General features: G+C 51.1%; 5 protein-coding genes and 1 non-coding gene across 6 annotated transcripts; 2 read left to right on the top strand and 4 right to left on the bottom strand.

The window, feature by feature from the left end:
* Positions 1-996: 996 nt before the first annotated feature.
* Positions 997-5,354, bottom strand: VTN00DRAFT_3769 (uncharacterized protein; the record flags this gene model as incomplete). Its single annotated transcript, XM_069430122.1, has 2 exons — positions 997-2,956; positions 3,088-5,354. 2 exons carry the CDS (start codon positions 5,352-5,354, stop codon positions 997-999), a joined length of 4,227 nt encoding a protein of 1,408 aa, XP_069289290.1.
* Positions 5,355-8,020: 2,666 nt separating this feature from the next.
* Positions 8,021-8,154, top strand: VTN00DRAFT_t84. Its single transcript has one exon. It is a non-coding gene; the product is annotated as a tRNA-Leu (tRNA).
* Positions 8,155-8,718: 564 nt separating this feature from the next.
* On the bottom strand, positions 8,719-10,916 carry VTN00DRAFT_3768 (uncharacterized protein; the record flags this gene model as incomplete). Its single annotated transcript, XM_069430121.1, has 2 exons — positions 8,719-8,829; positions 8,898-10,916. The coding sequence occupies 2 exons, from the start codon at positions 10,914-10,916 to the stop codon at positions 8,719-8,721; spliced, it is 2,130 nt and encodes a 709-aa protein (XP_069289289.1).
* A 6,515-nt stretch (positions 10,917-17,431) lies between these two features.
* VTN00DRAFT_3767 (uncharacterized protein) lies at positions 17,432-23,093 on the bottom strand (the record flags this gene model as incomplete). The annotated part of the gene is made up of 2 exons (XM_069430120.1): positions 17,432-18,602; positions 18,667-23,093. The coding sequence occupies 2 exons, from the start codon at positions 23,091-23,093 to the stop codon at positions 17,432-17,434; spliced, it is 5,598 nt and encodes a 1,865-aa protein (XP_069289288.1).
* An 866-nt stretch (positions 23,094-23,959) lies between these two features.
* Positions 23,960-24,329, bottom strand: VTN00DRAFT_3766 (uncharacterized protein; the record flags this gene model as incomplete). The annotated part of the gene is made up of 3 exons (XM_069430119.1): positions 23,960-24,007; positions 24,075-24,103; positions 24,158-24,329. The coding sequence occupies 3 exons, from the start codon at positions 24,327-24,329 to the stop codon at positions 23,960-23,962; spliced, it is 249 nt and encodes an 82-aa protein (XP_069289287.1).
* A 753-nt stretch (positions 24,330-25,082) lies between these two features.
* On the top strand, positions 25,083-27,383 carry VTN00DRAFT_3765 (uncharacterized protein; the record flags this gene model as incomplete). Its single annotated transcript, XM_069430118.1, has 1 exon — positions 25,083-27,383. The coding sequence occupies one exon, from the start codon at positions 25,083-25,085 to the stop codon at positions 27,381-27,383; it is 2,301 nt and encodes a 766-aa protein (XP_069289286.1).
* Positions 27,384-27,807: the final 424 nt, after the last annotated feature.

Genomic DNA, 27,807 nt, shown 5'->3' with positions numbered 1-27,807 from the left:
GGACAAGACAAGCCAGCAGTTATAATACCGATTGCAAATGCATCGGTTGGCTGCTATGCCAGCATTGCAGGCAGGAGAGACAGCTAGCTAGACAAGCTCCTAACAGCCGTCGCGCCGGCGCCGTCACCGCAACCGGGGAATCAGAATAGATCAGATCAGACGAACTCCGCACCGTCCCCACGTCACACCGCTTGCCAGGCTTCAACATCAGCAGCGCATCTCCGTGTTTTTTTTTTTCGATGCGCCTTGAGACGAGAGATAAAAATACCGACACTAGAGGAAAGCTGCAGGGGAAGAAGAGGCTTAGGACAGAGATGCGGAGAGAGAGCCGCAGGGCCCGATAAACGGCTCGACGTGGCGCCCGGAGATACGGTGCTTATCGCCTGCGCACGTGATGGGCCTCGACACAGCCAGACCAGGGCCTTGTTCATACCCACACAAAAGACGCTACAGTAATAGCAGAAACTTTATGAAAGCACTCGGAGATTGCAAATTCAAAGATACAAAGTGCCTACGTACATGTACTCGAATTAACTGACACCCATGGCAGGAGGAAAAGGGACAAAAGTCCTGAGCATTGAACAACTTCCCAGGAGGTATATAATCACTAAGACATGTCCGAGAAGAAATACCAGAAATAAGCTCGCTCGTCAGGGAGAAATTCCTCTGCGCCTGCCAGCTGGCCCGGCGAGAAGGAATGCATTGAATGAAAATCGATATTAGAGCGACCCCCGCCGACGAATATGTCGAGTCAGTCTTGCTTCACACCCAAATCCATAACGCCGTCCAGTCCCATGAAGAAAAGATAGCCCAAAGACAAAAAAAAGGAATGGGGAATCCAGGCATCGCTGCCACCCTAAGCCACGCGCCGTTTCCGGATACATTCATATGAAAGTCGTTCAAAGGATAAAGCAAAGAGTTCAACCGCCAACTCCGGGTAAGGAAACCTCTATTCCCAGACAGACAGACAGACCCCTCAGTCATTAAGAAAACATATTAGAAACTGACTTCTCCCGGGTCGCTTTCCATCACACCCTCATCCCAAAAGCGGTCGGACGCGGCCTCCCGACCGGCACTTCGAGGTCCGAGAGCCATTGCTTCGCCCTCCCCTCTTTCGACATAGTCTTCCTCGTTGATCTCGTTCAGAATACGCTGGAAGTACATTCTCAACGTGCGGAGACCCCGGAGGTATCCACGGTCGATATCGCCCGGGTGGTGAGGCGGACAGGGTGCATTCGGCGGCAGCGCATCCTCCCCGGTGACACAGTTCGCAAAGTCCACGATCTTCAGCTGGACGTCCGTGTTATTGTGTCCGTCCTCTTTGATGCGCTGCTTCAATCGTGCCTTGTCATCCGTCGCTCCCCCCTTGGCAGCATCGTCTTTGGGAGGTGACTGCTCCCCGTCATAAAGGATGAGAAGACTGCTGGCGTAAAAGCGATAGCTTTTCAGTCTCCGGATCATATTCTCCAGCATGGACAGTTTCTCCAAAATGACAGGGATCTTCTTCGCAACGCTCCTATAGCTGACTCCGTCGTAGAGAAACCGAGTGAGAGCATCCTGGAACTCCCGGCCAGACTTCAGATCACGGCCAAAGTATTTGTCCTCGAACAGATACTCCTGCTTTTTCACGTTCCAGGTCTGCATACCGCAGAGCCGCACGCCAAGCTGCTGCGATGTTGTCGTCTGACACTTGCGTCTCTGCGACTTCTTTTTCTTTTCATCAGCCTCGATGCCATACTGACGCGTGCCCATCTTCAGGTCAAGGACGCAGGGTTTGTTCATGCCAGCAGTGAGATCTTCCAAGAGGAGGAAGAATTGGACTCTCTCATCCTTCCTGGTCTGCGCTTCCTTTGGATTGGTTGGCACCCGGAAACGTTCGTCGTACTTCGGCTCAAGAGAGACAGGAAACGTCCGGTGCTCGTCGGTGCCAGCTTTTGGGCGGGTCAGCTCGGCTGTGACAACACCTTCCGACGGCGTTGAAGCGGGGGATTCCGCAGCAGGAACGGGGGGCGCTGACGGGGGCGGAGTATCGCCTTCCATACGGAAGATTTCGTCCTCCCTGTCCCCGCCATATCCATCGTCTTCGAAGAACATGAGCTCGCCACCTTGGCTACTGCTCATGCTCCTTCGTCTCTGCAGACCACTGCCCGAATGGCGTCGCCGAACGTGTCGAGCCCGAGGAATGGAGCTAGAGCGCGGTGGGCTCTCCGCAGTCCGTACCTTCTCCAACGGACCCGAGTTGGCCTCTATCGCTGTTGAGGCGGAGGAGGACAATGCGGGTTTCTCCTCACCAGCTCCCTTGGCAATGGCGATTCCAGCAGGCTCAGGCAGTTCCTTCATTCCAATTGCACTCCTACGGCTGCTAGAAGTCTGATCCTCCGAGAAATTCGACCTCCGTCGAGTACTATTGCTGCCAGAATGGAGTCTTGACATGGTAGAATGACCGCGCGCATGGCGCCTATGATGATGAATGGTAGGCGGCGTAAACACCTCCCGAAGAACCTGCTCCTGTAGCTTTCTATTGACAGTGGTGGCACCCCAACTGACGTTGTGCTTTTTCGCTGGTGGATGGGAGTGCGCCTCTCCCGCAGAGCTGCTCTGCAGTTTCTGGTCATCAGAAGCGGCGTGGTGATCAGACAATGGCAGTCTTGGAGATCTCGCATCGTCAGCGGTCCTTGGTCTCTGAAGCGGGGAAAACAGGTCCGCAGGGATTATATGGCGATTATTCTCCAGAATCACTTTGGGGATAACGCCCGTGACCTGCTGCTGGCTGAAGATTCTCGGTTGCTCCGCATCCTTCTTCGGGGCCTGCGAAAGCTGACCTGAGGTTGATGCTTGATCTGCAGTCTTGGATTCGCCGACGCCTTCGACTTCCGTATGCTCAGCAGCGTCATCAGTCCGGGTTTTCGACCGCTTAGGATTCTTGGAAAATGTCACATTGAGAACACCAATGTACCTGCGAGGAAGAATTAAAGGCAATACTGTCAGCATATCTACTACTGACTATGGAGACAGAGAATACGGGAGCTTGCTCGAACTACGCTACGTATCCCAGTGCGACGGGGAAGACGGCTAGACAATACGAACCTAGGTAGAAACATCAACATTTCCGGATGCCTCCGTTCAATCCGCTCATAGAATTCATTCTCCCGGTTGTTGAGCTGTTTGCACACGGCCCGGCGCGAGAACCGGAAAACGGTCGTATGACCTCCGACTTGATGTCGATACGGTTTCAACTCCACGGCCCCGATGGGGGCAGTTGCTGTATGTTTGCGTCGTGGACGGAGATAGCGGCTGCGCTGGGTTGGAGTAGCGGTAGGGGTCATCTCGGCATCGTCAGTCAGGCTTGACTCGTCTTCTCGAGCGGATAACCCGCTCTCATCCGCTGAGAAGAACTCGGATTCCGAGGCCGTGTCATGACTGTACTCCGAAATGGTAGCCAAGGATCTCTCACTGACGTCACTCAACGGGCCCTGAGGAGCCTGAAGCTCGCCATGCAGGATCCGGCTGTCATTCTTGGATCGGAGATTAATATCCACACGGCTGACTTCCTGTTCCTGGGGCGCAGCAGGTCCGTTCGCCCCAAAAGCACGGCCCTCTTCCGCCTGCAACTCATGATCCCGACCCACTTCGAACGGTTGAAACTGTTCAACCTCCTCAGAGGCAGCACGCTCGTGCGGGAAATACAAGGCGGAAGAGATTTGCTCGTTCTCCTCCTCCTCTTCCTCAAATTGTCCATCGGAGCCGCGGCGCTTCTGCGGCTCCGATATATCGTATGGGGGAGATTGGCTGTCGTAGGAGGTAGGGCCGAAGTAGTCACGGCCACGTTCGGAAATCTGCGTCGGAATGCTCTGTGAAAAGGAGCTCCCACGAGCGCCGCCGGGAGTGAGACGCAAGTTTCGGATCTCCTCCAACAGACTTCGGGGTATCGAACCGCGGGATGGAGTGGCAGCAGTTGCACTTTCAGGGCGCTTGTGCGGTTCCACTTCGGGCACATTGTCGACCGGTGGCCCTTCCGTCAAGGAAGGTCGTGTCAGCAGCGTATCTCCTTCGTCCTCCTCTTCATCCGACGTGGATGGAGCAAGCTCGAATGCACCCCGTCGGCTGGAGGCGTGTGGGCGTTCGGGTAGCTGTAACGGCCGGTCGTGCTCGTGGACGAGGTCCTTTTCGGGGTGCCCTGCATGCCCCTTGTGGTCATGTTCCCTCGCGCGGTCCTCCCGCCTCTTCCGATCTGGGGAGGTAGTGTTCTCCTTGAACAGGCCCAGGTAATGGCTGGATTTGCGGCTGCGGACATGAGCAGTGGGCTCCGCACTGGTCAGGTTCGCTTCGATGGACTTCTCTACCCTGCTGCTGCGGCCCCTGCTCGCACTGCGCTCCACTTTGGTGTCCCGAACGCCTTCTTTGCCTTCTCTGACGGGTTCTCCGTGTCTTTGAGGCGGTGCAGCCTGAGGATCAGCTACTGGCAGCTGTTGATCCGTGCCTGACAGGGGAATCATCGGGCTGTGGTTTGGGCGAGGGACATTACCTAACGCCGTCGGGATGACGCTGCGGTCAGGAACAGACTCCTTCAAAGCGGGGTTCTCACTACCGGTACCATCGGAGACGATCTTGCGGAGCGGATGGAAGGTCTCCCGGATGGCCACTTTGCGGGATCCTGCGCCCTTTGAACTCTCCACGGTCTCCTGGTGTCTGACCCAGCCCACATGGGAACCCGCGGGGGAGAACAAAGAGGAGGAAGAGATGTCTGGGGACGGGCGGAGGGAAGGAGGACGATGGAAAGGAACATGCCGGTAGACGGAAAGTTCCATGGGAGAAGGAGAGAGAGGAGAAGAAGGAGCGTGGTCGTGGTGATGGTGGTGGATATGATGTTGGTGTTGATGATGGTTCTGACGGGGAGTTATAGGACTCGCGGCCGCGGAAGAAGGTGCATCTTCAAGGCCAGGAATCAGGCCAACCTTCCCATCACGGTCTGCATCTTGCACAGGAAGAAGCGGCGGAGTACTCACATCGCTGTCCGAAGGCAGATAGTGGGTGGCGAAGATACTGTCCCTCTCGGAGAGCTGGGGGCTCTGGGGGCGGAAGGAGGAGGAGGAGGAGAGGTCTGCACGGCGCAGCTGGTCAAAGGGCGCGGTGCTGGCTCTCTTGAGAGAAGCACTGGGGGCGCGTTTGGCGGGAGAAGAGGAGGAGGAGGGAGACGGCGGGGGGAGGACGGGGGGGTGCTGGCGGTGGTGTTGCGGCCCCTGCTGGCGCGGCGATAGCTCGACTCCAGCAGAGCAATCATGTTGGGCGGATGTAGCAGGTGTCACCAGGTGTCCAGGCGAGGCATGATCTGGGGCGGAAGCAGGGTTTGACATGGGGAGAACATTGGTCAGAGTCGAGGGGACCGGCGGGAGATCGGAGGAGGATGGAGAAGAGTTGGAGAGAGCACGGGTCGCGGAGGCGGAAGACGGACAGGCCGGGAAGCCGGTGCCCGGGCGGAAACACAGGATATCCAGCACGTTTTGGGTCGAGCAGATCCTACAGGTGGAGATGGCGGCGGAGGCGGAGGTTCAGGTCAGCCGTGAGCATGCAAGGCCGAGAGATGCTGGAGAGGGCGAGAGAAGACGTGACGCTGATCCCCGTCACCGCCTTTGTGGGTACGGTGGGCCGGCTGTGGCGCAGAGGAAGAAGAAGCAGTCAAAGGGGAAGACGGAGAAGACGGAGATGGACAGGAAGAGGAATTGGTGGTGAGGATGACAGAAGATACAGAAGACAGAGGTTGGTGGAGGAAGTAGAGAGAGATGCAGGACGACAGAACAGGACAGACAGCCAGGGCAGCCGCGGAGCTACACCGGCCGGTCGGCCTGGATGCCCGCATGTGGTAGTATGTTATGTGTGTATCTCTGGACGTGCATCATCGCCCTGCACGCCATCAACCACGGGAATCTCGGCTGCTAGCCTCTCCCTTTCTCCATCTACATGCTCCCTTCGTGAAGCCTTCTAGCCGGTCGATCTCGTCAATCTCGACGAGTCACCCGGTTCCGCACGACTACCAGCAGATAGTTTCCTTCTTCGAGCATTCTGCCTCAGCATTCCCGCCGTGCTCTCTCTGCCTTGCGTCGCCTTCAGCTTCCGCGCTGCCCAATCATCCGGCAACGTGCTCGTCTCGCTGGCTGACCCGCGCCTGTTTCCGCCCGCCGGGCAAGAACATCAGAACATCGCTTGCATCCTGCCTCCCTCGGTCTCTCCTGGTGAACATGTCCAGCAACCCCTGTTCTCTCATCTGTCCCCCGGAGACGATCCTATCCATAACCCTGGGCTATCCACGTTGCGATCTGCCGCCTTGCTTCCTGCAGAAACATAGGGAATGCGCCCTGGCTGTCCCGAGGTCTGTCTACCTAACTACTCCGTATTCGGTACTCAGGACCTACTACTCTCTACCACGCTCTATAGCATGATAGTCAAGTTCTTCTCGGTCGGGTACTGCTTCTGAAATTCAATAGTCGCTGACGCTCATACCACCCTCTTTTTCAGAACTGATAATAATAGCAATACCCAAATAACTGGCCTACCCAAATACCTCATACATCATACCTACCTAGTAAACAAACCAGCATCTAGACCTGACTGGCCTAACTAACCCGCACCAATGCACCATATACCTAACCGAAGATAACCTAATCCGATCATCGGATCTTTTCCTCAAAACAAATAGCTCCCCCGCCCTGATCTGAGTGATGATGATGATGATATCAAACGGAGCAATTGACCTTTTTTTTCACCGTTTGGCCACGTTGTCCATTCTGCCAAGGGGCCGTTGGGGTCATGTGGCCAACGGTTGACGTGCATCGGTTCTCCCACATGCGTTCCTATCGACCCTATCTTTTCTTCATCATCTCCGGCAGATCCATCCATGACCTCCCACGACACCACGGTGTCCTGTCCTGTCCTATCCTATCCTATATCCACGGGATGATTTAGTGTTACTAAACGTTTTTTCCTTTTTCCTTATCCCCCTTTCTTCCCGACCGACATGCGCATATCCATGGATGGATATGGTGGTGCCACGACGGAGACGGAGAGTACCCTGCTCGGGAGGTCGTCTACCACCGCATCACTCAACCCCGTGCATTCATTCATTCCCCAGGAAGTACTAATCGTCAAGGATCAACCCTAACTGGTAGTTATCCATCCAATCCGGGGCCTCCATACAGGCAGGATTCCCTTCCCGTGTGGATCATTGGATGGAATCTTTCTGGTCGGGTTCTAGAAAGCCCCCTGGTTCCGGAATTCCTGGGGTTGATACATGTGCGGCGTATCTTTCTCCAGATTCGCTCCCGTGTTAAGGTTCCAATCCCGGTAGATTAGCACGGTATCTAAAAGGTGAAACATTCTAGATTTGTTCTGCCCGTCTCAGGATGGACCTGTGGTTAGATTAGGATCTAGTTAGTAAGCTTGGGTTAGAAGGTCAAGGTTGGCTGGCCTATGGTTCTGGCGTATCTGGGCTCGTGATGAGCTATGGAGCTCTATAACTATCTATGTCTCCTCTTCCCCGGGCCGGCAGGTGCATTGCATGCGTAAACAGGGAAAGGAAGGCAGTTACGGGTTCCCCTGGCTCGGGGTTTCGGTGATGTAGAAAAAAGCCCGTTTCTTGGTCAGTCTTAGTTGATTGGACTGATTGTAGTAGAGTAGATTCAATAATAGGATCTGCGTTGCTGTAGCATGTATGTATTCTTAGAAGGGCTGCGGAAACCTCAGACAATATATATATATATATATATCTTCATCGAAGACTCGACAAAGCAGGTAGAAAGTGAAGGAAGACTAATAATCGCAAATGGAAGCATTTATCTACGCAGAGGAAAAAAAGTAGACCCAGCAAGTAAAAATCAACACTAAAAAGAAAACATTTTTTTCCCTACACTGGAAGTGCTGTACAGAGTACATACAGCGCTATACACCACGGTACAGATGAGAACAATGACCTCATCCCGCCGGTAGAACTATTTAATGGTCTTCGGCCACACTTCCCACAACCACTGGCAAGGTGGCCGAGCGGTCCAAGGCGCACGGTTCAGGTGGACCTGAACTAATCAGCTTCTCCCGATAATTATCGGGACAGTTGATTCTCCGTGTCATCGAAAGGTGGCGTGGGTTCGAATCCCACCCTTGTCATGTGACTACAAAAAATTTTGACCATGTCCTTTTTTGGTCTTTTTCTACGTCTTAATTTTTCTTTTCCTTTCCCCTCAGATATCATCTACTATCGCTCTTACTCTTTTGCTTGGAAGCATTTTTTTTTTCGAGTCAATGTCTACCGGACTATGTATTATGTGTCGATTTTCTTCATTCGTCTATCGTTCACTCATTCTGAGATACCCACCTGAGAACAATCGGCGGCGGGATAGACTGCTAGTTGAAGGGATGGACCCTTGGAAGCCTGAAGGGACAGATCAAATGTATGATAATAAAGAACGTAAATGAAGACCAAAACCCGGGATCGAATCGACAACCCAAATCCATGGACCAGAAAAGTCGAAGTCAGAGGGCCTATCAAAACAAGAATAGCAAACGGAGAAAGGTATCCATGCAAAACCAAAACATGCAAAAGTCTATGCATGTCGGGTATGATTCAATGAAGGGCCTGCGGCCAGGCAGCCAGCCCAAGTTAGGGTATTAAAAAAAGTACATATGTACTTGTACCAAAATAATCTCATAGAGAGACCGCTAAGGGCAAAGTTAGATATCCGTCGACGACGGATCGAGGCCCATGAAGACCTTGTACAGCCGCCTGCTGACTGCAGGACCGATGCGGGATTCCGTCAGGGCGCCGTTTCTGTTGGCTGATTTCTGCAGTAGACGTGCGTATGTTAGCAATCCATTCCTTAACCGAAAAACAAATTACAACGGTTACATACCTTTACATCCTCCAACATCCCCGGCCCATGCACCCTCATTCCCCGCACGAGGTCCAATACACTGGGATACTTTGCAGCAATCCCATATGCTATAGGCGCCGTGACACGGTTGACCTCCTGCAGCATCTTGACGAACGTGTCGGCCTTATCCTCGCCGGACTTCACCTGCCCGACCTCCATGCAGAAGGCTGAGTCGTTGAACTCCATGCGCTCCCGCCGGTACGGGATCGTGGAGACGTGCTCGGTGAAGTTCTTGATCCATTCTGCGGATTCGGGCGTTGCAGCCGTGTGATGGATGAGGCAGGAGTGAGTGACTTGGAGCTGGAGGAGGGCGTCTTCGATGAGGTCGTCATCGACGGGGGGCGTGGTTTCTGGTTTCCTTTTGTTGGTCTTCCTGCGGGACTGGTTGTTTGATCCTCCATTGTCATTGGTATCGTTGAACTGGCGGCGTATTTCAGCCTGGTAGGTCCTGTTCCGCGAGTTCTTGTTCTTGCGCATCCACGCCGCCAGGCCCTCGATCAGGTAAATGGGCTTGCAGCCCGGATACGCGCTCTTGATCTTCAGAACGTGCAGTTCGAGCGTATCCTCCGAAGTCGCCATATCAACAAACTCCTGCGCCGATACCAGACACAGCACATGCTCCTCCTGACGGATGTACAGAGGGCACGGCTCCCAGCGACCGGCCTCCTCATTGTAATTGGCCCTCACCTTCCGCCGCCACTTGACGATGTTGGGGATGGTGCTTTGGAAGAACGTCTGTTCCACGCCCAAATTTCGCATGAACTCCGTGACCTGGTTCCCGACGCTCGTCTCCTCCAGCGAGGACGCGACGTCGATGATCATCTCCGGTGTCGAGTTCTTCTTGTCGACTTTCAGCTTGTTGACTTCTGCAATGTCCGCGGCGAGCTGCTTCTCTTTGGCTTTTTCTTCCTTCAGCTTTCGCTTGCGCTCTTTCTCCTCCTCCCGCTCGCGTTCGCGCTGCGCTTTCGCCGCCTCACGCTCCCTGGCCTTTGCCTCCTTGCTCGCATCTGTCGTAGTAGACTTGCCTGATCTCTTCAGCGGTCTCCGCAGCGCCGGCGCAGCAAACAGACCGTCCGACAAGTCATCCGAATCGGCCACCTTATTATTCCCCTTCCCTCGTGATGTATTGCCCGCCTTCGACGTCATTGTCGTTATACCATTAGCCCCCACTTTCGATTGATCTTCCAACCTGGCCAGCAGATTTGCTGTCCGATCAGACAGATGCGTCCTCGAAGTAGTAGCAGTAGTAACAGTAGTTCGAGGTGCATTATTATGAGCCCGTGAGGACGGAAGGTCAAAGTCCAACCCATCCGGCATGGGCATGGCAAACGGATCGCTGAATTCCTCAATATCATCATCGTCAATCGTGATCGTTGCCGTTTTCTTCGTGACGGTTGTCGCTTTCTGCTGAATATGACCGGCACCACTCGCAGAAGGACGCTCCGGAGCAGAGGACGTGAAGACTATCGGGTCTGATTCCTCGCCATTCCATCCCGACGTCCTTGTAGTAGTGGATTTGCCCTTATCGTAGCTTGTGGGAGGTAAACCTGGGCCATCGTCGGAAAATATAAACAGAGAATCATCATTTGTTGCTGTCGGTTGCGCACTCGTATTCGTACTCGTATCCTTCCTCCGTGCAGGAGATGGAGATCTGGAGCTGAGCCTGGGGCTCAGCCTCTGCTTCTTAGCGGGTCTGGCGCTGGCGATATCATCGTCGTAGATAAACAGGCTCGGAGACGCTTCGAAATCGTCCGACGAGAAGTGCACGGAACTGGCGAGGGCTGCTCTCGATAGATTGTTCTTAGGCTGGGCCGTCAGGGATGGTCGCTGGGCTAAATCTGTCGGATACGGTGGAGTTGAGGAGAGCAGATCGATAACCTCCGGCATTCCGGCGATTGCAAGATAGATAGAGAGGCGAGATGGTGATATATCTATCGCAGCGTGGGCGGAGGCGAACGCGCCGCCGGCTGGAGTCGGACTCGGAGACCGCGTTTCCATGTCGCGAGATCACGTGGTATGGGCTTGCCTGTGCTGAGGTTTGGCTTAACGTAATCAATAAGCGAGCTGGCCACCTACCCACCGCCAAATCTATTCAAACTGCAATTAGACTATCAACACCGCAAAGTTGAAGCTATATACACTATATATCAATTACTTAGCGGCTAGGGCATTGCACCCTGGTATGACATAGTTTATTACATGTGCTGCACCGTGGTGGTGTCCGCTTTCGTGGTTGTAGATCTGGCTGCTCAACCACCCCTTCCTGCCTTTGATCAGCTTCTTAAGCACATTGCAGTCCTTCTGCACCTGTTAGAATGCCCCCAGTAGCTATATGGAATCTAGGTGCATTCCTCTTCCTTTTCTAATATTGATTGGCAGCTTGTAACTCCTTATTTTCCTGCGCAAGAAGGACTGCATTATGCATTGCAATCTGACAGCTCTTAACTAGTTGACTAAGAGCTTGATTTGCTGGACTTAGCAGGCTGTAAGAATAATGTTTTAATAGACACTTAAGAGCCCGGGTCTGAAGCTTCAATTCCTTGATATTATGAGGTGTCTTAGAAATCCAGGATGTTGATTAATTGCTGTGAGATATAGTAGGTGGTGTTCAGGCCCCGGGCAGGCTCTAGCCATGCAGGCACATGAAGCAGCCCAGAACCTTCAGGCACGGGGGCGGCGGGCAAATCACCATTCAATGGGTCCCTGGGCATGAAGGCATAGAGGGGAACAAGCAGGTAGATCAAGCAGCCAAGCGGGCAGCAGCTAGGTCCCCGCAAGGGGGTTCTGGGGAGCTTTCGCTGGCTTATACCCGCAGGAGCTGTACAGAAGCCATGAAGACCCGGAGGCAGAACTAGTTGGCCCAGGCCCCAAAAGAGTCTATTTACCACCTTCGAATGTAGGCAATGGTGGAGACAGCGGGGAACCCTCTACCAAGCCCTGGCTAGGGTGAGTGTGGCAATACCTACTGCAGCAGAGGATCACCCAGAAGGCCGACTGCTAGGAGACCCCAGGGCCACAAGAGCTCTGCTACAGTTCCTAGCAGACACCACAGTAGGCTGCCCTCCAGGGGATCTGGCCCAGGCAGCAGAAAGGGCCCGGAAGGATGATGAATGGGGGCTAGAAGCCCTAGAGGAGGCAGAACGGATTGGAGATAGGTAGTCGGTAGGGGCAGCCCGGGAACAAACTGGGCGACGCCCATACTGGCTTGAGAACAAGGAGGGCCTATAGAGCCCCAAAGCCCTGTGTGGATAGGCAGATTAGGGCGAGGTAAAGGTCAAGAATGGTTATAGATGGGGTTCAGCCCCCCAGAGACTAAATTACCAGTTCAGAATGAGGATTGCGACCCAGGAGTCAGGGTCTGTCCTAGCCAGAAGGCTCGATATGGACGTTAAACTTGATTAACAATATGTCAGACTGCGCGAACCTCGTAATCCGAAGGTATGACGATGAAAGCTCTGATTATTCGAATCTACCTAACTGACTATTTATTCTCATGGACTTAAGGGTTAAGACCTTCCGAATATTTTTTTGTTTAATGATCCCGAGACCTTTCATGAAATATGAAAGGATATAATAAAGGAAAATAGGCAGTCTCGGGTATAGACAGTATGATTCCTCTATTGCAGGGATCATGACCTTCTGCAGATCCGAATCGGCGTTTGCTGACTAGGCTGATAGGTCTCTTGGCATACCACTAGGTTATAGTTAAGTTAGTGGTAATATTCAGCTGACACATCTCTTTTTCTTTCCGTACAGTGTTGAGGGGAGGCTCCCCGCACATCACGGGTTGGGGAGCACTTCCCCTAACATATGCAAGAGCCTCAAACATTCGCAGGATAGCATCCTTGAAGATCGAACTGTAGGAATGGATGTCGAAAAACAGAAGGGGTCTGGTAGCCTACCATCTGAGATATGGTGTCTAATAATGGAACGTGTAAGTTGATTTTTTTTTTCTGACACTGGAGGCCGTGTTCCAACCATTATCAGTAAGCAAAATTTGAGACAACGTGAAGACTCCGGGATTAGCTAGGCCTTGATGAGGAGAAATAATCAATCACTCCAGCTTTTTTGAGAGATTCAAAAGAGGCAGAGAGCCCAGTCCTCCAGAAATTCTTGTCAAGATACGTAGCCAATTCCCCTTTTAGTATACACTCGTGTAAATGTTCGAGGAATTGGATAGATTGCAAGGACGGCAACCAATGTCAGGGTCTAAACTGTGAAGCGTCAGGATGCATGGAGTTAGACTACAGCGCTGACGGTTCTTGTTTTGGATTCGAGTGCTTCTCCTTTGGCTGCATTGGCCTAGATTGCGGTTCAGATAACATATGCATATCCACCAATTAAAAGCATGGAAAACTTAGAGGCCCAGGTTGCAGGAATGGCGACGAGGTCTGTGAGATAGAGTAGAAAGCACCGCAATGCGCAGATTATGTTATGAGCTCTCTTGTAAGACCCGATGAGGCGACGACAATAACCACAACATCATCAAGATGACCTAATCAAGACCAAAACTAAAGACATATTCCTGGCCCCGACAAATGACTAGTTTGCTATCCAAAATAGTCTGTCAAGTGAATTTTCAAGCTGGGATAAGGAACTCGTATGATCAGAGTGACTACCATGGAGACTATGATAATCACTACAGTCACTACCGTGAGTTCTCCGGCAGCACCTTCAGAGGTTGGATATGATCAAATAGTCTATTTGATGCTGTAGCTTTTCCGCATCTCGCCAAATTTGGCGGAAACTGTCACTTATGGGTATGCTATTTTCTTTTTTCTTACACCATTGAGAACTTCTCGGAGGAGTCTAAGGCACGTTCAAATTCTGTTATGAGCCAGCCAATGAATTAGAATCTCAGACTACAGTCTAGATATTGACTTTGCTCACAGGTGCAAATCAAAACCGAAACAATGGCAGTAGTCACCATACCATTACCATCAATTTGGAAGACTATGTGAAATAGCGTTTTATTCCAAGTCTCGACATGTTCACGTTCTTTTCACTGCTGAAAAAGAAAGGACTCGAATAATGTCTCCCTAGGTTTAGTCTATACGCAGTAGGGCCGGCCCTGTTTGACCACAGGCCGAGGAGCCACGATTCATGCTCCTTAGCCAGCCCACCTTCGAATTGAGAGAGTCATAATCATCACAAACATAGTTTCCAAATTTAGAGCATTAGCATATATTATTTTAGGATTATAATCTGATGAACTCGCACTTCTGACAAGCTATGTGATCGCACATTATACATCGGGAATATATGATAGGACCGTAATTGCACGTGCAACAAATATAGCCGTGAGTGCGAGATGAGCGATAGGTCCGAGAAGTTGCAGGTATCACATCAGGTTCAGACCGTAAGTTCTGGCTACCCGGCGCAGAATGGTCCACCTCGCCAGTTGGAGACTTCTTGCCTTCTGACGGAGAATCAGAATCGGTAGCCTGATCATCCTGTTCCTCATCCAATTCCATGCCCCCTTCTTGGCTCGGAAGAGCGAAAAGGGAAAGCTCCTCCATATGGCGCGCAAGATGCTTTTCGAACATAGATATTGGGTGGCATGACAAATGACAGAGTGGGCAGTAAAAACTCCTAGATGACGAAGCATTCCCTGTACTGTCCACCTTGATTTCAGATCCAGTACTATTAATCCCTCTGGTGAATGCCTGTGTGGGATTGCTATCTTCCATGACCTCTGCCGTGTCGGAGATAATTATCTCGGATTTGTGTGCTGTTATGATATGACTGAACCAATCGTGCCTTCTCTCATAGAGCATATTTGGCGTTGTGCAGTGCAACGATATGCAAACGTACGGCCGGAGATCTCTAAAGACATGGCTCATCCAGGTTCTTGTGTCTTTGACCGTGATAATAAAATAGCAATATGGACATTCGAAGGGCTTCTCGGGGTCCCATTTTTTTTGGAGGGGAAGGCACTGCGAAAGGTCAGAGACCGAAGCAGAATCGTTGTAAACATCAGAGGTTTCGTCTTTGAAAGATGTTGCCACTGTTTCGGACATAGTCACTGCGTCGCAGACCTCATTATCATCCAAGTTTTGACCGAGTTTGGCTCTATGTCTCTCTCGGTTCTTCAGATATCCACGTCTGCGTGTGATTGCTTTTCCAAGCCGCTGGATCAGCTCATAGTTCGCATGTGGAAACTTCTCCCGAACATGATTCACGTCAAAAGGCTCAAATGCCTTCACTCCCGCTGTGTAGAGTCTTTGCCAGTCATGTTGGGCTGGTCTGCGTATCAAGATCGACATTTGGTACAAGCAAGTAATTGTGTTAGCAACGGCAGAGTGAATTTCTTCTAATTCTGTCGTGCTTTCAATACTAAGGGCATCAATATCCTCAATTAGCTCCCCTAACTCGGGATCGTTTCCCTGGTCAAAGTCTTTGTTGGGAAATGATCTTTTGCTTTGATTTGTACCTCCCATTTGCTCTAACAATAATGTCTTTGCATCGGACAAAAAGGACATCAGATTATCCAAAAGATTGATGACCTGTCCGCGAATACGCGAGGCGTCTCGAAGTCGATAGTCAAGAGATGAATTTCCTGTTTGGTGGGCACCGATATTTGCAGCCCAAATGCGTAGGCGACCGAGTTCATCTTGCCATAATGCGAGGGGTACAGTTCCGATCTCTCCTTGTAATTGTACCTCATTTCCACTTCCTGCAAGACATTTCTCGTTATCGTCCGCTGTCATTACAAGATCTTATCGCAAGAAGCTCTCTAATGTATAGTAAACGGACATCAGCACAAATCGATCTAACATGGGGGGACAGGCTATATATCGCTGTCACATTAGCTTCAAGTGTACTTCAGCTCGAAGGAACATCGTGGTTAAAGAAGCAATGGCGCAGTTCCGATATTTTCTTTTTGAAAGGCAATAACACGCCTTCCTATACCGAACCGTATGTTTGTTGGAAAGTCCGCAAAGGACCTCGCGAGGAGACAGCTACCACCGGCCACATCGATCCGCGCGTCATTCGCTGTGAAGCGTTATTCACTCTGGGTCTCACCCTTATTGAGCTGGATCTTGGAACGTCTCTCGAGAACATGCGACAAGAGGAGGACAGTGATCCTAGCACGGCAATGCAGAATCTTAACACGGCGATTCGAATGCTCGATCGGGTATATCGTGAAAAAGGACCAACTTATGGAGATGTTGTTCGTCGATGCCTGTACTGTAACTCGACGTACGCCATTTCAGTCTCGATAACGAAATTTTTCAGCAAGCCGTGTACCAGTTGATCGTGGTTCCTCTCATGGATGACCTGCAGGCGTTTGAGGGGCAGTGAAGCTTGTGGAATCACATCAAAGGTGTATGTACATACGCAGTAAGAACTTAGTATATGTGTCGGCCACAAATATACCAGTACCAACTGCAAACCAAATGTAGTGGCACGTTTTGTGCTTCAGTGGTAATTTTTGGTCAACGATATGTTAGTACCATTCAGTATCGCAACGTCTCAGAATGCGGGGAGCTTGCCTACCTCGAAAGGTCAAGGTCCAATGCAGCGTAGCCACAAACAACCAATCTTGTCAATACGTCTGTTTGATTCATGGTTTTTCAGAGCCGCTGCATCTGTTCGTAAGTTCCTTCGCAACCCTGGGGCCCACCCCCGTTAATTATTCACAAAATTGTATGATAATACCACAAAACCGCATCCTCAGAAAAATGGCTGCAGAGCCGCCCTACATTCCCAAGATGCTCAATGGACGTGTCACGAAGCTATACGGGGCGATATGAAGAACTCTTGGCCTTGTCTATCCATTGCACAGACCAAGGATGGGGATATGTAGTGGGTACGAATATCTGATGAATTTTACCGTGGATCAATTCGTTTACGTTTGTATATCTGATATAATAATGTGTCAAAGGAGTCAGTGATGCGCCTGCCCGGCTGATAATTGCCTTTGGTTCTTCCTCTTCTAGAAGGATGCCACGCGGAGACAGGAAGCTGCGATTTAGACCGCTAGAAGGGTGGCCAGAGGAGGGGTGAGCAGTCCCCGTCATGGACTTCCAAGTGAACCAGTTGAAGTTCTTTTACCTGCAGCACCTAGGAAGTGTAGTTTATCATCTCAAAGAGTAAATGGAATCATCCAAGGAACTTGCAACTTTCCAAGAAATCTTACACACATATCTCATTGAGCATACAGACATTCAACAATAAGAACATAAACGCATAAAACCCATTGAACCCAGAATTCTCAAACACCGTTGCCTTTTTCCAATCCCTCATGACATGAAACCTACCCATGATCATACCCGCAAGCCTTGTCTGCGCCCATCCCAGTGTGCCTAATTAATCATCCGCCGCGTGATATCATCATGTGCGGGACGAGAGGAAAATGATTGTAGTATACACATGCCTCGGCCGGACACAATGGAAGTGAAGGGAAGCAAGTAAAGATCCAACCGGATTACCGAGAAGGCACTCCCGACCAACCAATACGGTATTAGCCGACAAACACCATATCCAAGAGTCGGAATGGTGAGAATAACCTATTTTGCAGCCACATCCCTCTTTTTAAGCACGCCCAATTCCTCCAACTTGTTCCAAGTGTGCTCCATGTCGGCTCCCTCGTATCCTACAGCAGGCCGGACCTCCAATCCGTCAAGGGACCTAAGGGCGCCGCCAGTTCCTGCATAGAGCATGAGTTCAACTACTCTCCGTCTCAACTTCGTCGGCTCATCCAACCGAGACAGATACTTTCTGTCTGCATCCGCATCAGCTGGTGGAAGCATGTACGGGTCGTCAATCTCGACTTCTTGCTTAACGTCGCCGTCATCATCCTCCTGTGGAACCGACCGAGCGATGTCTGCGCAGCCACCGAAGCTAGCAAGAGCAGTGGTAATGTCTTCGACAACCTCTCCCTCTTTCTTACTTGTCTCTTCTTTTGCTTTTGACTCTTTCATCTTGTGTTCATTCCGTCCACTTCCTGAGACAGCTGGCGGGTAGAATCCAACGGTGAGTGGATTGCCTCTGAGGTCCACCCTTTTGAGTGTACCGCCATTTTCCTTAGATCTTCCGCTGAGCCGATTCAATACCTGACACAGTCTCCTCAACCTGGCGATACGGTTGCCGACAATAGTCAGGCGATTGAGGCACTTCATGCCCACCAACTCTCCCACATCTGCCAAGGCATTGAAATTGAGATTCAGAACTCTGAGGTTTGGAAAGTTAAAGGCGAAGTCTGTGGGAAGATCATGGAGGGCACATGACGCGATATCTAGAAGCTGCATGCTTAAAACAGGGGCTGATGGCGACAGTGCTCGCTGCGAGAGTTTGTTGGACGACAGGAAGACCTTTCGAACATCCTTCATGAGACCCAGATCGATCTCCAAGGCAGATCCTTGCGATCCAGGCTCGCGGGACGTCTGTTCACGAACGGAGAGAATCTCAATGTGGCGGCTCTTTTCCAGCCCAGTAACGGTTGACAGATGGTTCTTGTCGAGGTATAGAAGAGTTAGGGACGGGAACTTGCTGACATCCAATGTAGATAGGCGGTTGTTCGAAAGCTTTAGTGAACGTAAATTGCGTAGCGACACTGAAGGCTGAAAATCAGTAATCTGGTTCGAGCTAAGATCAAGCACCTCGAGAGATGGCAGAGACTGGAGGTTTTGAGCGGAGGTCAGCTGATTGTTACTCAGGTCGACATCTTTGAGGCGAGTGCTGTTTCAGAAGTAATAGTCAGCGAGGGCAACATCAAGGGATTAACGGTGTCTGAGTGACTCACAGCTCCGATCCCTCAAAATCAACCGCCGTCAGCGCATTACCTCTCAGTTTCAAACTCAATAGACCGTCTAGATCAAGGATACCATCGAGACTACGAATCTTATTGTTATTCGCCCTAAGCTCCCGCAGATGAACTAGCCCAGAAAAACCATCTAGGTTATCGAGATCGTTGCCCGACACATCCAAGTATTGAAGATTGTTCAGGTGACCCCATGCGGTCAGGCTTGAGAGGCAATTGTGCTGTATTCTCAGGTGTCGAAGGGTGGAGGGCGCGCCGCTGAGTTGACCAATGTCGTTGTACGAGACATCCAGCTCCTCTAGCCGAGGGCAGAAATCACTGAGCCTATGAAGGGTGATCAACCCCTTCCTACTGAGGTCTAAACGCCGTATGTGTTCCCAGTATGGCTCGTAGGGTTCAGCATCCGTAATATGCTTTACCAAGTCCTCCACTGCCAACGCAAATGTCCCGTGCACCTGGCGCAGAGATGTGGGATTTGTGCGTAGCGCAATATAGCTGACCTCAAGTTGTAGAGGGTCATCGATCTGATTGACAGTGAAGTCAGGCAAAGGGCTGAGGTGGAAAGTGTAGCTGGGATCATGTCCACCACTTGGTGGATAAAGTAGAGACCGCTCAAGTTGATTGGGATCCGGCGATGATGCAAGTCCCGAATCCTCTTGGGGAACCAGACTTCGCCCATTTGGAGACTCTCCGTTCTGCTCGTCTATCCGAGAAATCGAACGCCCAATAAACGGCCGTCCATCAAGTGATGTCCGACGCGACGGAGACCTGGCAGAAGTTTTAAGCCTTGACTGGAGCTTGGGGTGTGGCTCATCATGGGTTGCAGTCTGGAAGTCACGGGCGTTCGGTTCGTGCCCTATACCCTTCTCACAAGAGTGGCTCGGTGAAGCCCGGTTGGATTCCGGACTATTTTCAGGATACGCAACGTGGGACACAACAGGAGAAGAGAAGCTGATAGTCACTGCCCGAGGCTGTCTAGCAGAAGCGTCCTGCCGCTGCGGCGCCACAGATGTTCGCCCCTCATGGAGATTGACTTCGTGAACAGCCTCCTCGGAACGCTGCTCATTCTCAAAGCGGCGAACCGGTTTCACTGGCAACTCCCCCGTCTCCCAAGATGTAGCTCTGGTTTCCGTCTTGGGACCGCTTGACGTGAAACGGGTAGATTGGACCGAACTCGTTGAAGGTGCTCTGTCCCTTGTCTGCTGGCGAAAATCGAAGGACTTTCCATCTGGATTTCCTGCATTGGACTGGGTGTTGGCGCCATCACTTTCCCTCTCGGTAGGTTTCGTATCATTAGTCTTTTCTGGAGAGCTCAGCTCTTGCACCCTCATCAGCTCCTCTAGTTCGTCAACACTCAGATCCGGAATGCCCTGGAATGGGTCTTCACTGTCATCGCCTCTCTGTTTATGTATCGACTCATCTGCAGTCTTCTTAACCCACGTATGGTTGGAACGGTCATAGGTCATCCCATTGACCTGTTCGGGAATTAAGTGTGAAATCATATCGGAAGATATGACTCCCTTTGCATTAGAGCCGTTTGAAGAACCTGTTGGGACAGAGCGACCAGTGGAACTACTTGAGGATGGCCCCGTATGTTCTGTTGTGCCATTTTGGGCATCGGATTCCCCATCAGCTAAGCGTGACGAGTGTTTCCGTTTACGCTGCGTGAAGGGATTCTCACGGATCCGAATGTTGTGAGGGCTCCTCTCAATCTCATTTTCGGTATCCCGATCCTGCTCGTGGCCGGTGTCTTTCGAAGAAAATCTGGCATTGTGCTGTTGGTCGAGATGCAAAGACATGACGGAAGCGCCCATGAGAAGTTCCAAGTCATCCTTGTCTTTGAACTTCTCCAGATGGCTTGCGACTCGGGGATTCTGCTCCCGATAGTTTCTTAAGTTACGCATAACCATGCCTTCGCGACTTGGAGGCCTTGAGAATTCTTCTCTAGTTGACTCCTCGTCATAGCTGTCACCGCCGTCTTGGCCTTCCATGCCAGATTCCTCTACACCCGCTAAGCCGCTCTTGGGTCTCCCCTTCGCTCGGATGATGTTCATAATTTTTGTAGCCTCGTCAAGGAAGTCCTGTGTGGTGATGGAGCCTCTTCGATTTTCGTCAATGGCGCTGGTAACCTCGGCCGGAAGGGTTTCCTTGTTTGTGGAATTACCATCTCCCTTATTCAAATCTGGATTCGACTGTCCTCTGCTGGACGCAAGCCATTGTCCTCGAGATGATCTTTTTTGACTTGGCGTTGGAGTTTTCGGTTGCTGTGCTTGTTGAGCTTCCGATTCGAATGCCTCTGTCTCATGTTTTATGCCTTGGCGTATTAGACTCTTTTGTAACAAGGACAGGCCCTCCATGGTGTCGGTAACCAGATCCAATTCCTCCTCATGATCCCGAGGTGGGCTGTTGGCCCTTCCCAGGGTTCTACGTCTCTTAGGAGTCGAATCCCTAACTGGGGTGTTAAGTCCTCGCTTCACCTCAGAGTTATCTTGACGGCGAAGCTCGTGCCTGATTGAATTCCGCCTTCCGGCCGTAATTTTTTGCAAAGGCATCCTTTGGCGATTTTTCGATAGACGCCTCTCTGAAATCGAGCCGCTAGCCTTGGATTTCCGAGGACCATCTTGCTGAGAACCGTGTGAAGAATGGGTTCGCTCCTTAGGCGATTTTTGCAGAACCTCGAAAACTTCCTGAGGAAGATCTTGAGGACTCGAAAGTCCGCCAGGGAAGCCAGCATGATCCGGCTTCTCGTCTCCAAATTGGTTCATGTGAGGATCTGTACCATCCTGAGATCGCGGGCGTGGGATCGGTGGGGGGGGTTGCTCATGCTGCTCACCAGACGTTAAACTTGGAAGGCTGCGGTTTGATCCATTTGGCCGTGGCCGTTCGGTGGGTGAGGCGGGTTCGTCTTCCTCGGATATATCCCCGAACGTTTCCTCGAATTGGCTCATCCTCCGAAGCAGCTTATTGTTGGTGAAGGTGTCATGGTTCCCGAATAGCTTGAGGGGACTTCCCGCAGGCTTCATGGCTGAAGGATTCGACTTGTTAGCGTCGGAATCTGAAGGCTGGCGCAGTGTAGCTGCAGGGAGCGTGGGGATGGACTTCTCCTGGCCGTAAGGTGGCGGTGAACTCCGCAGTTTCGAATTGGCCAGCGTGGATGGGGTCGGCGCCTGCGAGGGAAAGGATGATGGACTCAGGTGTCGATGTTGGAAGGAGGCGTTGTTGGAGTAACCACCGCGCCGGAGATTCACAAACGCTCCGCGCGCCGCAAAGTCCAAAGTTCCCATGGAAAGGTCTTGAGGGAGAGACTGACTGGTTATCTCCAGAAGGTCATCTTCTGGCAGCAGGTCATCACCCAAGCCGCTCTGCTGGTATAGCAGTCCACTATCACTGGCCCTAGAGCCTGGTCTGTCCCTAATGGACGAAATCTTGTCGCGCTGGCTGTTTAATTTCTTGAGGGCTGATTTTATTACATCAGATGTCGCATTGACCGTGTCAGGTCTCGATAAAGATATGGGAGTTATTCCCTCGTTACGAAGCTCTTCCCGACCACTCACTGTTCTCAACCGGACATCGCTATTTGATGTGTCGTAGTTGTAACTCGGACTTGGGGAAGCATTCCTCGCGTCTCGTCCCCTTATAACGCTTTCTGTGGGAGACTCTGGCACATCACTATCGGGATCCTCATGATGTTGTGGACCCGATTTGGTAATAACCGAACCCTCTCCTTCCGACATTTTGCTATCTTCCTTACCCTTTTTTGTATCCTGATGCTCACCGGAACCGTTATCTGTAAAAGTCCATAGCGAATCGGTCTTGGTGAAAAAAGAGAACTCGTTCCGCGCGTCGTCGGACCCTGGTGTAGGAGGCTTAAAGACGCTCTCGAGTTTCATCGGAGCAAACAAGTCGCACTGGTCACCTCCCGGGTTCTCACCGCGCACGAGTTTTTTCCTCCATTCGGGCGTAGCCTCTCCTCCTTTCCCCTTTCCCGGCCTTCGTTGTATCGTACCTTGCTGTGTAGATTGATCAGAGACGTTGGAAACGGAGCGTAGGGGCGAATTTTTATTCACTTTCGGGGTAGATGGTTTGCGACCGTGCGCTGGGGTGGACTTCGCGTTGTTTTTCGGCTTCTTCTTGGCCGGAGTCTTCAATCGCGGGGGCGTATCATCTTTCGGTTTCATAAAATGGCATAATCGCGGCACCTTTCCTTTGTTTTCGCTGCTTGGAGTCTGTTGTGGTTGTTGACCGGGGCGACGTACGGGAACAGGGATGCGACTGGGAGAGCTCCGCAGGCTCGACCGGCGGGAGTGATTGAAGGGACTCGAAAAGCCGGGCGTCGTGGGCGTGGAAGGGGATCTTGGTAGCGAGACCCAGTCGTCGGAGAGAGCATCGAGCCACGGTTCCTTGCTCATGGTTGCGGTTCACCGTGGTTCTGTTTGCGAAGCCTGGTGGAATGCGCGGGCGCGTCTTGCGACCGCCAAAACGGCGAAAGACCCCTCTGTCCGCAAACAAACTATCAGTGGGAGATGCAGCGCGATAACATGATCATTAAGAGATAGTGCAATCTGCAAGGCGGAGATGGGGAAAAATGAGGTATAACAATAGCGTGGTGGAGCGTGTTGTCGTACGGCGCAGATAGGTGACTTGTCAAAGCGTCCTGCTGCGTATCAGCGGAGAGCGATGCTTATGACGCCCGTCGCGGCGCCATGTGGAACCATAACAACATACCCGGACAGGCCGCCAGGGGGCTCGAGCATCCCACAAATGGTAGCCTTCAGACGACCGAAGTACGTGGTATGCCTCTTGATTCACTGATCTAGAACTACTGAATGGTTCTTGTGACTCAGAATGCCTCGTCACTGTCTTTCCATCCATCCTGACATCCATAGATCTATAAGACCATAGTATCATGGCAGCTAAAAGTTGCGCATAGCAACAGGGTTTAACATATGACATCTCGTACGGATCTGTTGAGGGAGTAGACAGACCCGCATATGAAACAAATGACATAGTGTCTTCTGGCCCCGTATACAAGACTCTCTTAGGTAATTATACCTGGCGGCTTTTCACTTTTCCTGAATCTTCCGCGGCTGGGAAAAGGTACCTAGGTGGCTTCGTTTGTCAGACGATTCGACAAGTCCATCCTTAGGGAGGGGATTAGTTTGGAGACCTGATGAAATATGATTGGACTTCCACCTGACAGATATTCTCGTAAAGAAGTATTTGGAAGCACCAGAGCAAGGGGCCGGTAGTAATACCCCTGTTCCAGCCATACATACTAAATATCGAACCCCGCCGTAAGGAGGCACGAGGTGCATGGTGTCCCCTGAAAAATCAATGATTTGTCTGGATAGGAACTAACACATGTGCAAAGGATTGGAATACAACGATACATTAGTCCCAAATCTCTGCAATTTCGGGACTGTATTTGAAATCAGGATGTCATTTTCAAGAGAGGAGAGATAGGGATACTAGCCAATGAGAAAGCCAGAGTTTGGGCAGCTTATCTGTACGTAGCCCCTGGTTATATCTTCTAGGATACAGCTGACTTGTATCGCTGATGTTCCTGACGTGCTGAAGTTTGTTGGCTCTGTCTTTTGAACCTTTAAAATTAGTGAGTTTGCTATGTGATATGTATACAGAACCATCTTTGAATAGATATGGAGAATCTACCTTGGGCAAAGTTCAGACCTGCCACGGGATGCGATCAGGCCCCTCACTAGCTGAGGCACTATCTCATCGGGTGGTTTTGGTATTCATTGGAGTCCTCTTTCATATTCTTTGATCGCGAATACGAAAATAAAAGGGCCACTCAACATTCATGTGTGAAGGATGAAATGAGTATTTAAGCAAGAGTACCTATCTATCGCCAGAACAGACTTTCATCTAGCTGGAATAACTTCGCCTTAGTTCAGCGCATATCTGCTGTTGACCCTCATAAGACAGGTATTTTGGTGAAGCCTCCCGTTAAAAAATAAAAAGGACGAAGGTCTTCTGGAGATATTTGAGACTAATAGATTGCTTTCTTGAAGACGCTGTGATGCTGGATATACAGCAAGATGGTGTTATCAAGTCTGTGCTCTCCAGGCTTAACAAAGTTAACATCACCTTTGCTTACATAATCCACGCGTTGCTGGGGTACCCGCAAGATCACGCGTTAAGTGGTTTCGCGCGACCCAGTGACTTTAGAGCTGCAGCCTTAGTGAATTGACGATTGAATGTGGCTCGCATGCGACACATGGACATGCGATCGGACCTGTGAACGCTCCAGATATGCACATTAGCTCCAGGTATTCCCTAGTGTCTTGCTGCTCCCACGCAGTATCTTACGGCTGCAGCTCGAACAACAACAACAACAACAACAACAATAACAGTCGATGACCGTTCCTACCACCAGCTAGATGCCGTTCCATCGACCAACCTCCCCGCTTTGCCTCGAACCCCTCTCCCCCACCGAATCTGATCCCGATGGGCTTCTTGGTTCAGATGATGAGCTGGATAAGCCTACTCGTGCCGCAAAGCGTAGGAGGATCGAGAAGCTAGGCGAGTGCTATCTTCAGGGCAAGCCTCCGTTTATCCTTTCCGCTTCCCTCAGAGGACCGTTCGATGATGGCTGGGTCAATCCTTGGAGGAAAACAAGGAAGCAGAAGTCCAGTTTAACGCATAAGAAGAGCATTCATAGGGAGACAAATGTCCCGGACAGGATCGTCATACCAGAGACGGATTTCAAGAAGCGGAGGCTCGAAGATGGTCCTCTCACAAAGCTGGAAGGCTCGCGATCCCGGATGCGAGCAATATCTTCAAGCTCTACGGCTGTCAGTGAAGGGAAAGGTCATCACGCAAAGGCAAACGGGGAGGCACATGAGAGACCAGATAGTCGGCCAAAGGAAGCAGGCAAAGGTTTAGCGCGGCAGGATTGGAGAAGGACAGTACCTTGCACGAATGGTCTTCCAGCACCGAACGAACGAGCACGAAGCTCCCTTACCAGGCCAGTGTGTGAAAGTTGGTTGAAGACGGATCGCAGGAATGTGGATATGCAACATATAAACCCACCCAAGTCACCTACTCCAGCTGTTTCCCGCCCACGCGGCAGTACGGACATGTCGAAGATGAACCCGCCGAGAATGAACATGCCTGCATCCCGCTGTCCGAATCCAGGGAGGAATTCGCCTTCTCATGTCCCGACTACGAGACCCCTCGGGTTCACTCCGATTAATTCGCGGAAGGATTCTCGTCCATCTGCATCTACATCTCATCATTCAAGGTCCGCCTCCAAATCATCAGTTGCGAGTCGAATGCAACGATCACCTAGCAAGTCATCTTCTAAGAGCGAGAGACAGGCGCCATTACATCCAGTGAAGGAACCTCGATCTCGCAGGATGGACAAGGAAAAAGCAGAGCAACACATCAACGTGAAGCGAGACGCCCCCGAAATTGTCTCTACAGAGACTCAGCATACAGGATCTTCACTCTGCATCGTCCCTCCATCGTCTCACCTTCCTGAATTCGAATATCGTCGGCCAAAGAATCCAACAGATGTTACTGGATTGTCTTCCCGACATTCATCTCCAGCAAGTTCTGGACAGAGGAACGGCAGTAGTAAGGCGGCGGCTCAGTCTGCTGAGCCTCAAGAGTCAACGACCTTAGAGGCTATGGAAAATCCGTTGGCCCGTGATGCTGACGATGAACATCTTAATATCCGCCGCGGTGAGGGCAGTCCAGGTGTTCAGGAGAATTCAAATGATGGGCAAGCTGGACTTGCCCCGATTTCAGGAACAGCTGATTCAACGGGCCATAATTCTGACTCCACTGGAAGCGAGAGAATTCCGTCCGCTCAGCCCATACCAGGGAATTCGGGATTACCTGATCATATCATATCCTTGGAATCAACTGAGGTTCCTAGGAACTATGCACCGGAGGGTGAATACGATGGCAATCCCGACCCGCAACTCTCTACACAGGCGGCACTATCCCTTGTACAGAAATCCTTTCAAAATGATCTGGCGACACCGGACAGGGAAACGCAGCAAACTACCGGTGATAATAGCAGATCCCCTCGTTGCTCTCCTACCAAGGATCTAGCAACTTCAAAGAAAATAACTCCTTTTTACCGCGTCAACACAGCAATCCACAGAGCCAGTATAAACGGGTCAAAATTCCGCGGAGCTGATGGGTTTCAGGCGATGAGCACTCAGTGCATGATCGATGCAGTTACTCCTTTTACTTTCAGCACATCCAAGGCATCGGATGTCGAGACTGCCGGAAGGTGTATGTCGAGCGCCAAGAAAGGAAAGAGAGAGAGCCTTGCAATGTCTCCTTCGCCTTTGTTGAGAGATAATTTACCCTCTCCAGCAGACCGTTTGGGAGCCGTGCCCGTGCCTTTCGAACCATCGATATCGAACTTTCAATCGAATGTTGAACCACCGGAGCTTTTGGACGCCCTCGGTGATCGATCCGAGAGCCAACTCACAGCATTGCCTTTGGCTTTGACTACATCCACACCTTCTACGGCCCAGCAAGATGGACAAGGAATTGCTGGAGGCATTGATTTTGACCTTAGACAAGTTATCGAAGAGACCGGAAGCTGGCTACAACAAAGCTGGAATGTCGAGAGAGAACTCAAACGCTGTAGCGGTAAGCCTGGGTCGTCGCCTTCTTCTCAGACGCATCGGCTGGCGGTGAGCTTGGATACCGTTCGCTAGGAACGGTTCTCGTTAGTGGTCCTATAAACACCCGTATAGCCATACAAAACGCATACCGTATCCATACCTTTTCGGCGGAACTTACAAAAGTGGAATTGGCATATTGATTAGCTGGGTGGGATTATGAAGGAAACATCTCTTAAGACTATGATATCCACTTTCTACTGTTTCTGGTTATGGAGGTGCATATATTATCGGTGCTTGTATGTATTTAGAGTACTAGGGGAAATGCAACAACACGAGATATCATTGATGTTCCCTTAAGCTATTTTGAGGAGCATAAGTGAAGTTACTAAATATCATACCATGCTTCTATTTACATTTCTTAATAATTATCCTAGATAGTCTCCTGTGTAAATGTTAATTTCCGCATACAGAGTAAATAAAGAGCGTACCACGTAGGTGGCACCGATGCATGTGGTGG

The sequence above is a fragment of the Thermoascus crustaceus genome (genome assembly GCF_041956765.1).
Source record: "Thermoascus crustaceus strain CBS 181.67 unplaced genomic scaffold VTN00scaffold_2, whole genome shotgun sequence".
NCBI classification, from domain to species: Eukaryota; Fungi; Ascomycota; class Eurotiomycetes; order Eurotiales; family Thermoascaceae; genus Thermoascus; species Thermoascus crustaceus.
Note: the sequence above shows the minus strand (reverse complement) of the source record. Positions and strands in the feature narration are given on the sequence as shown.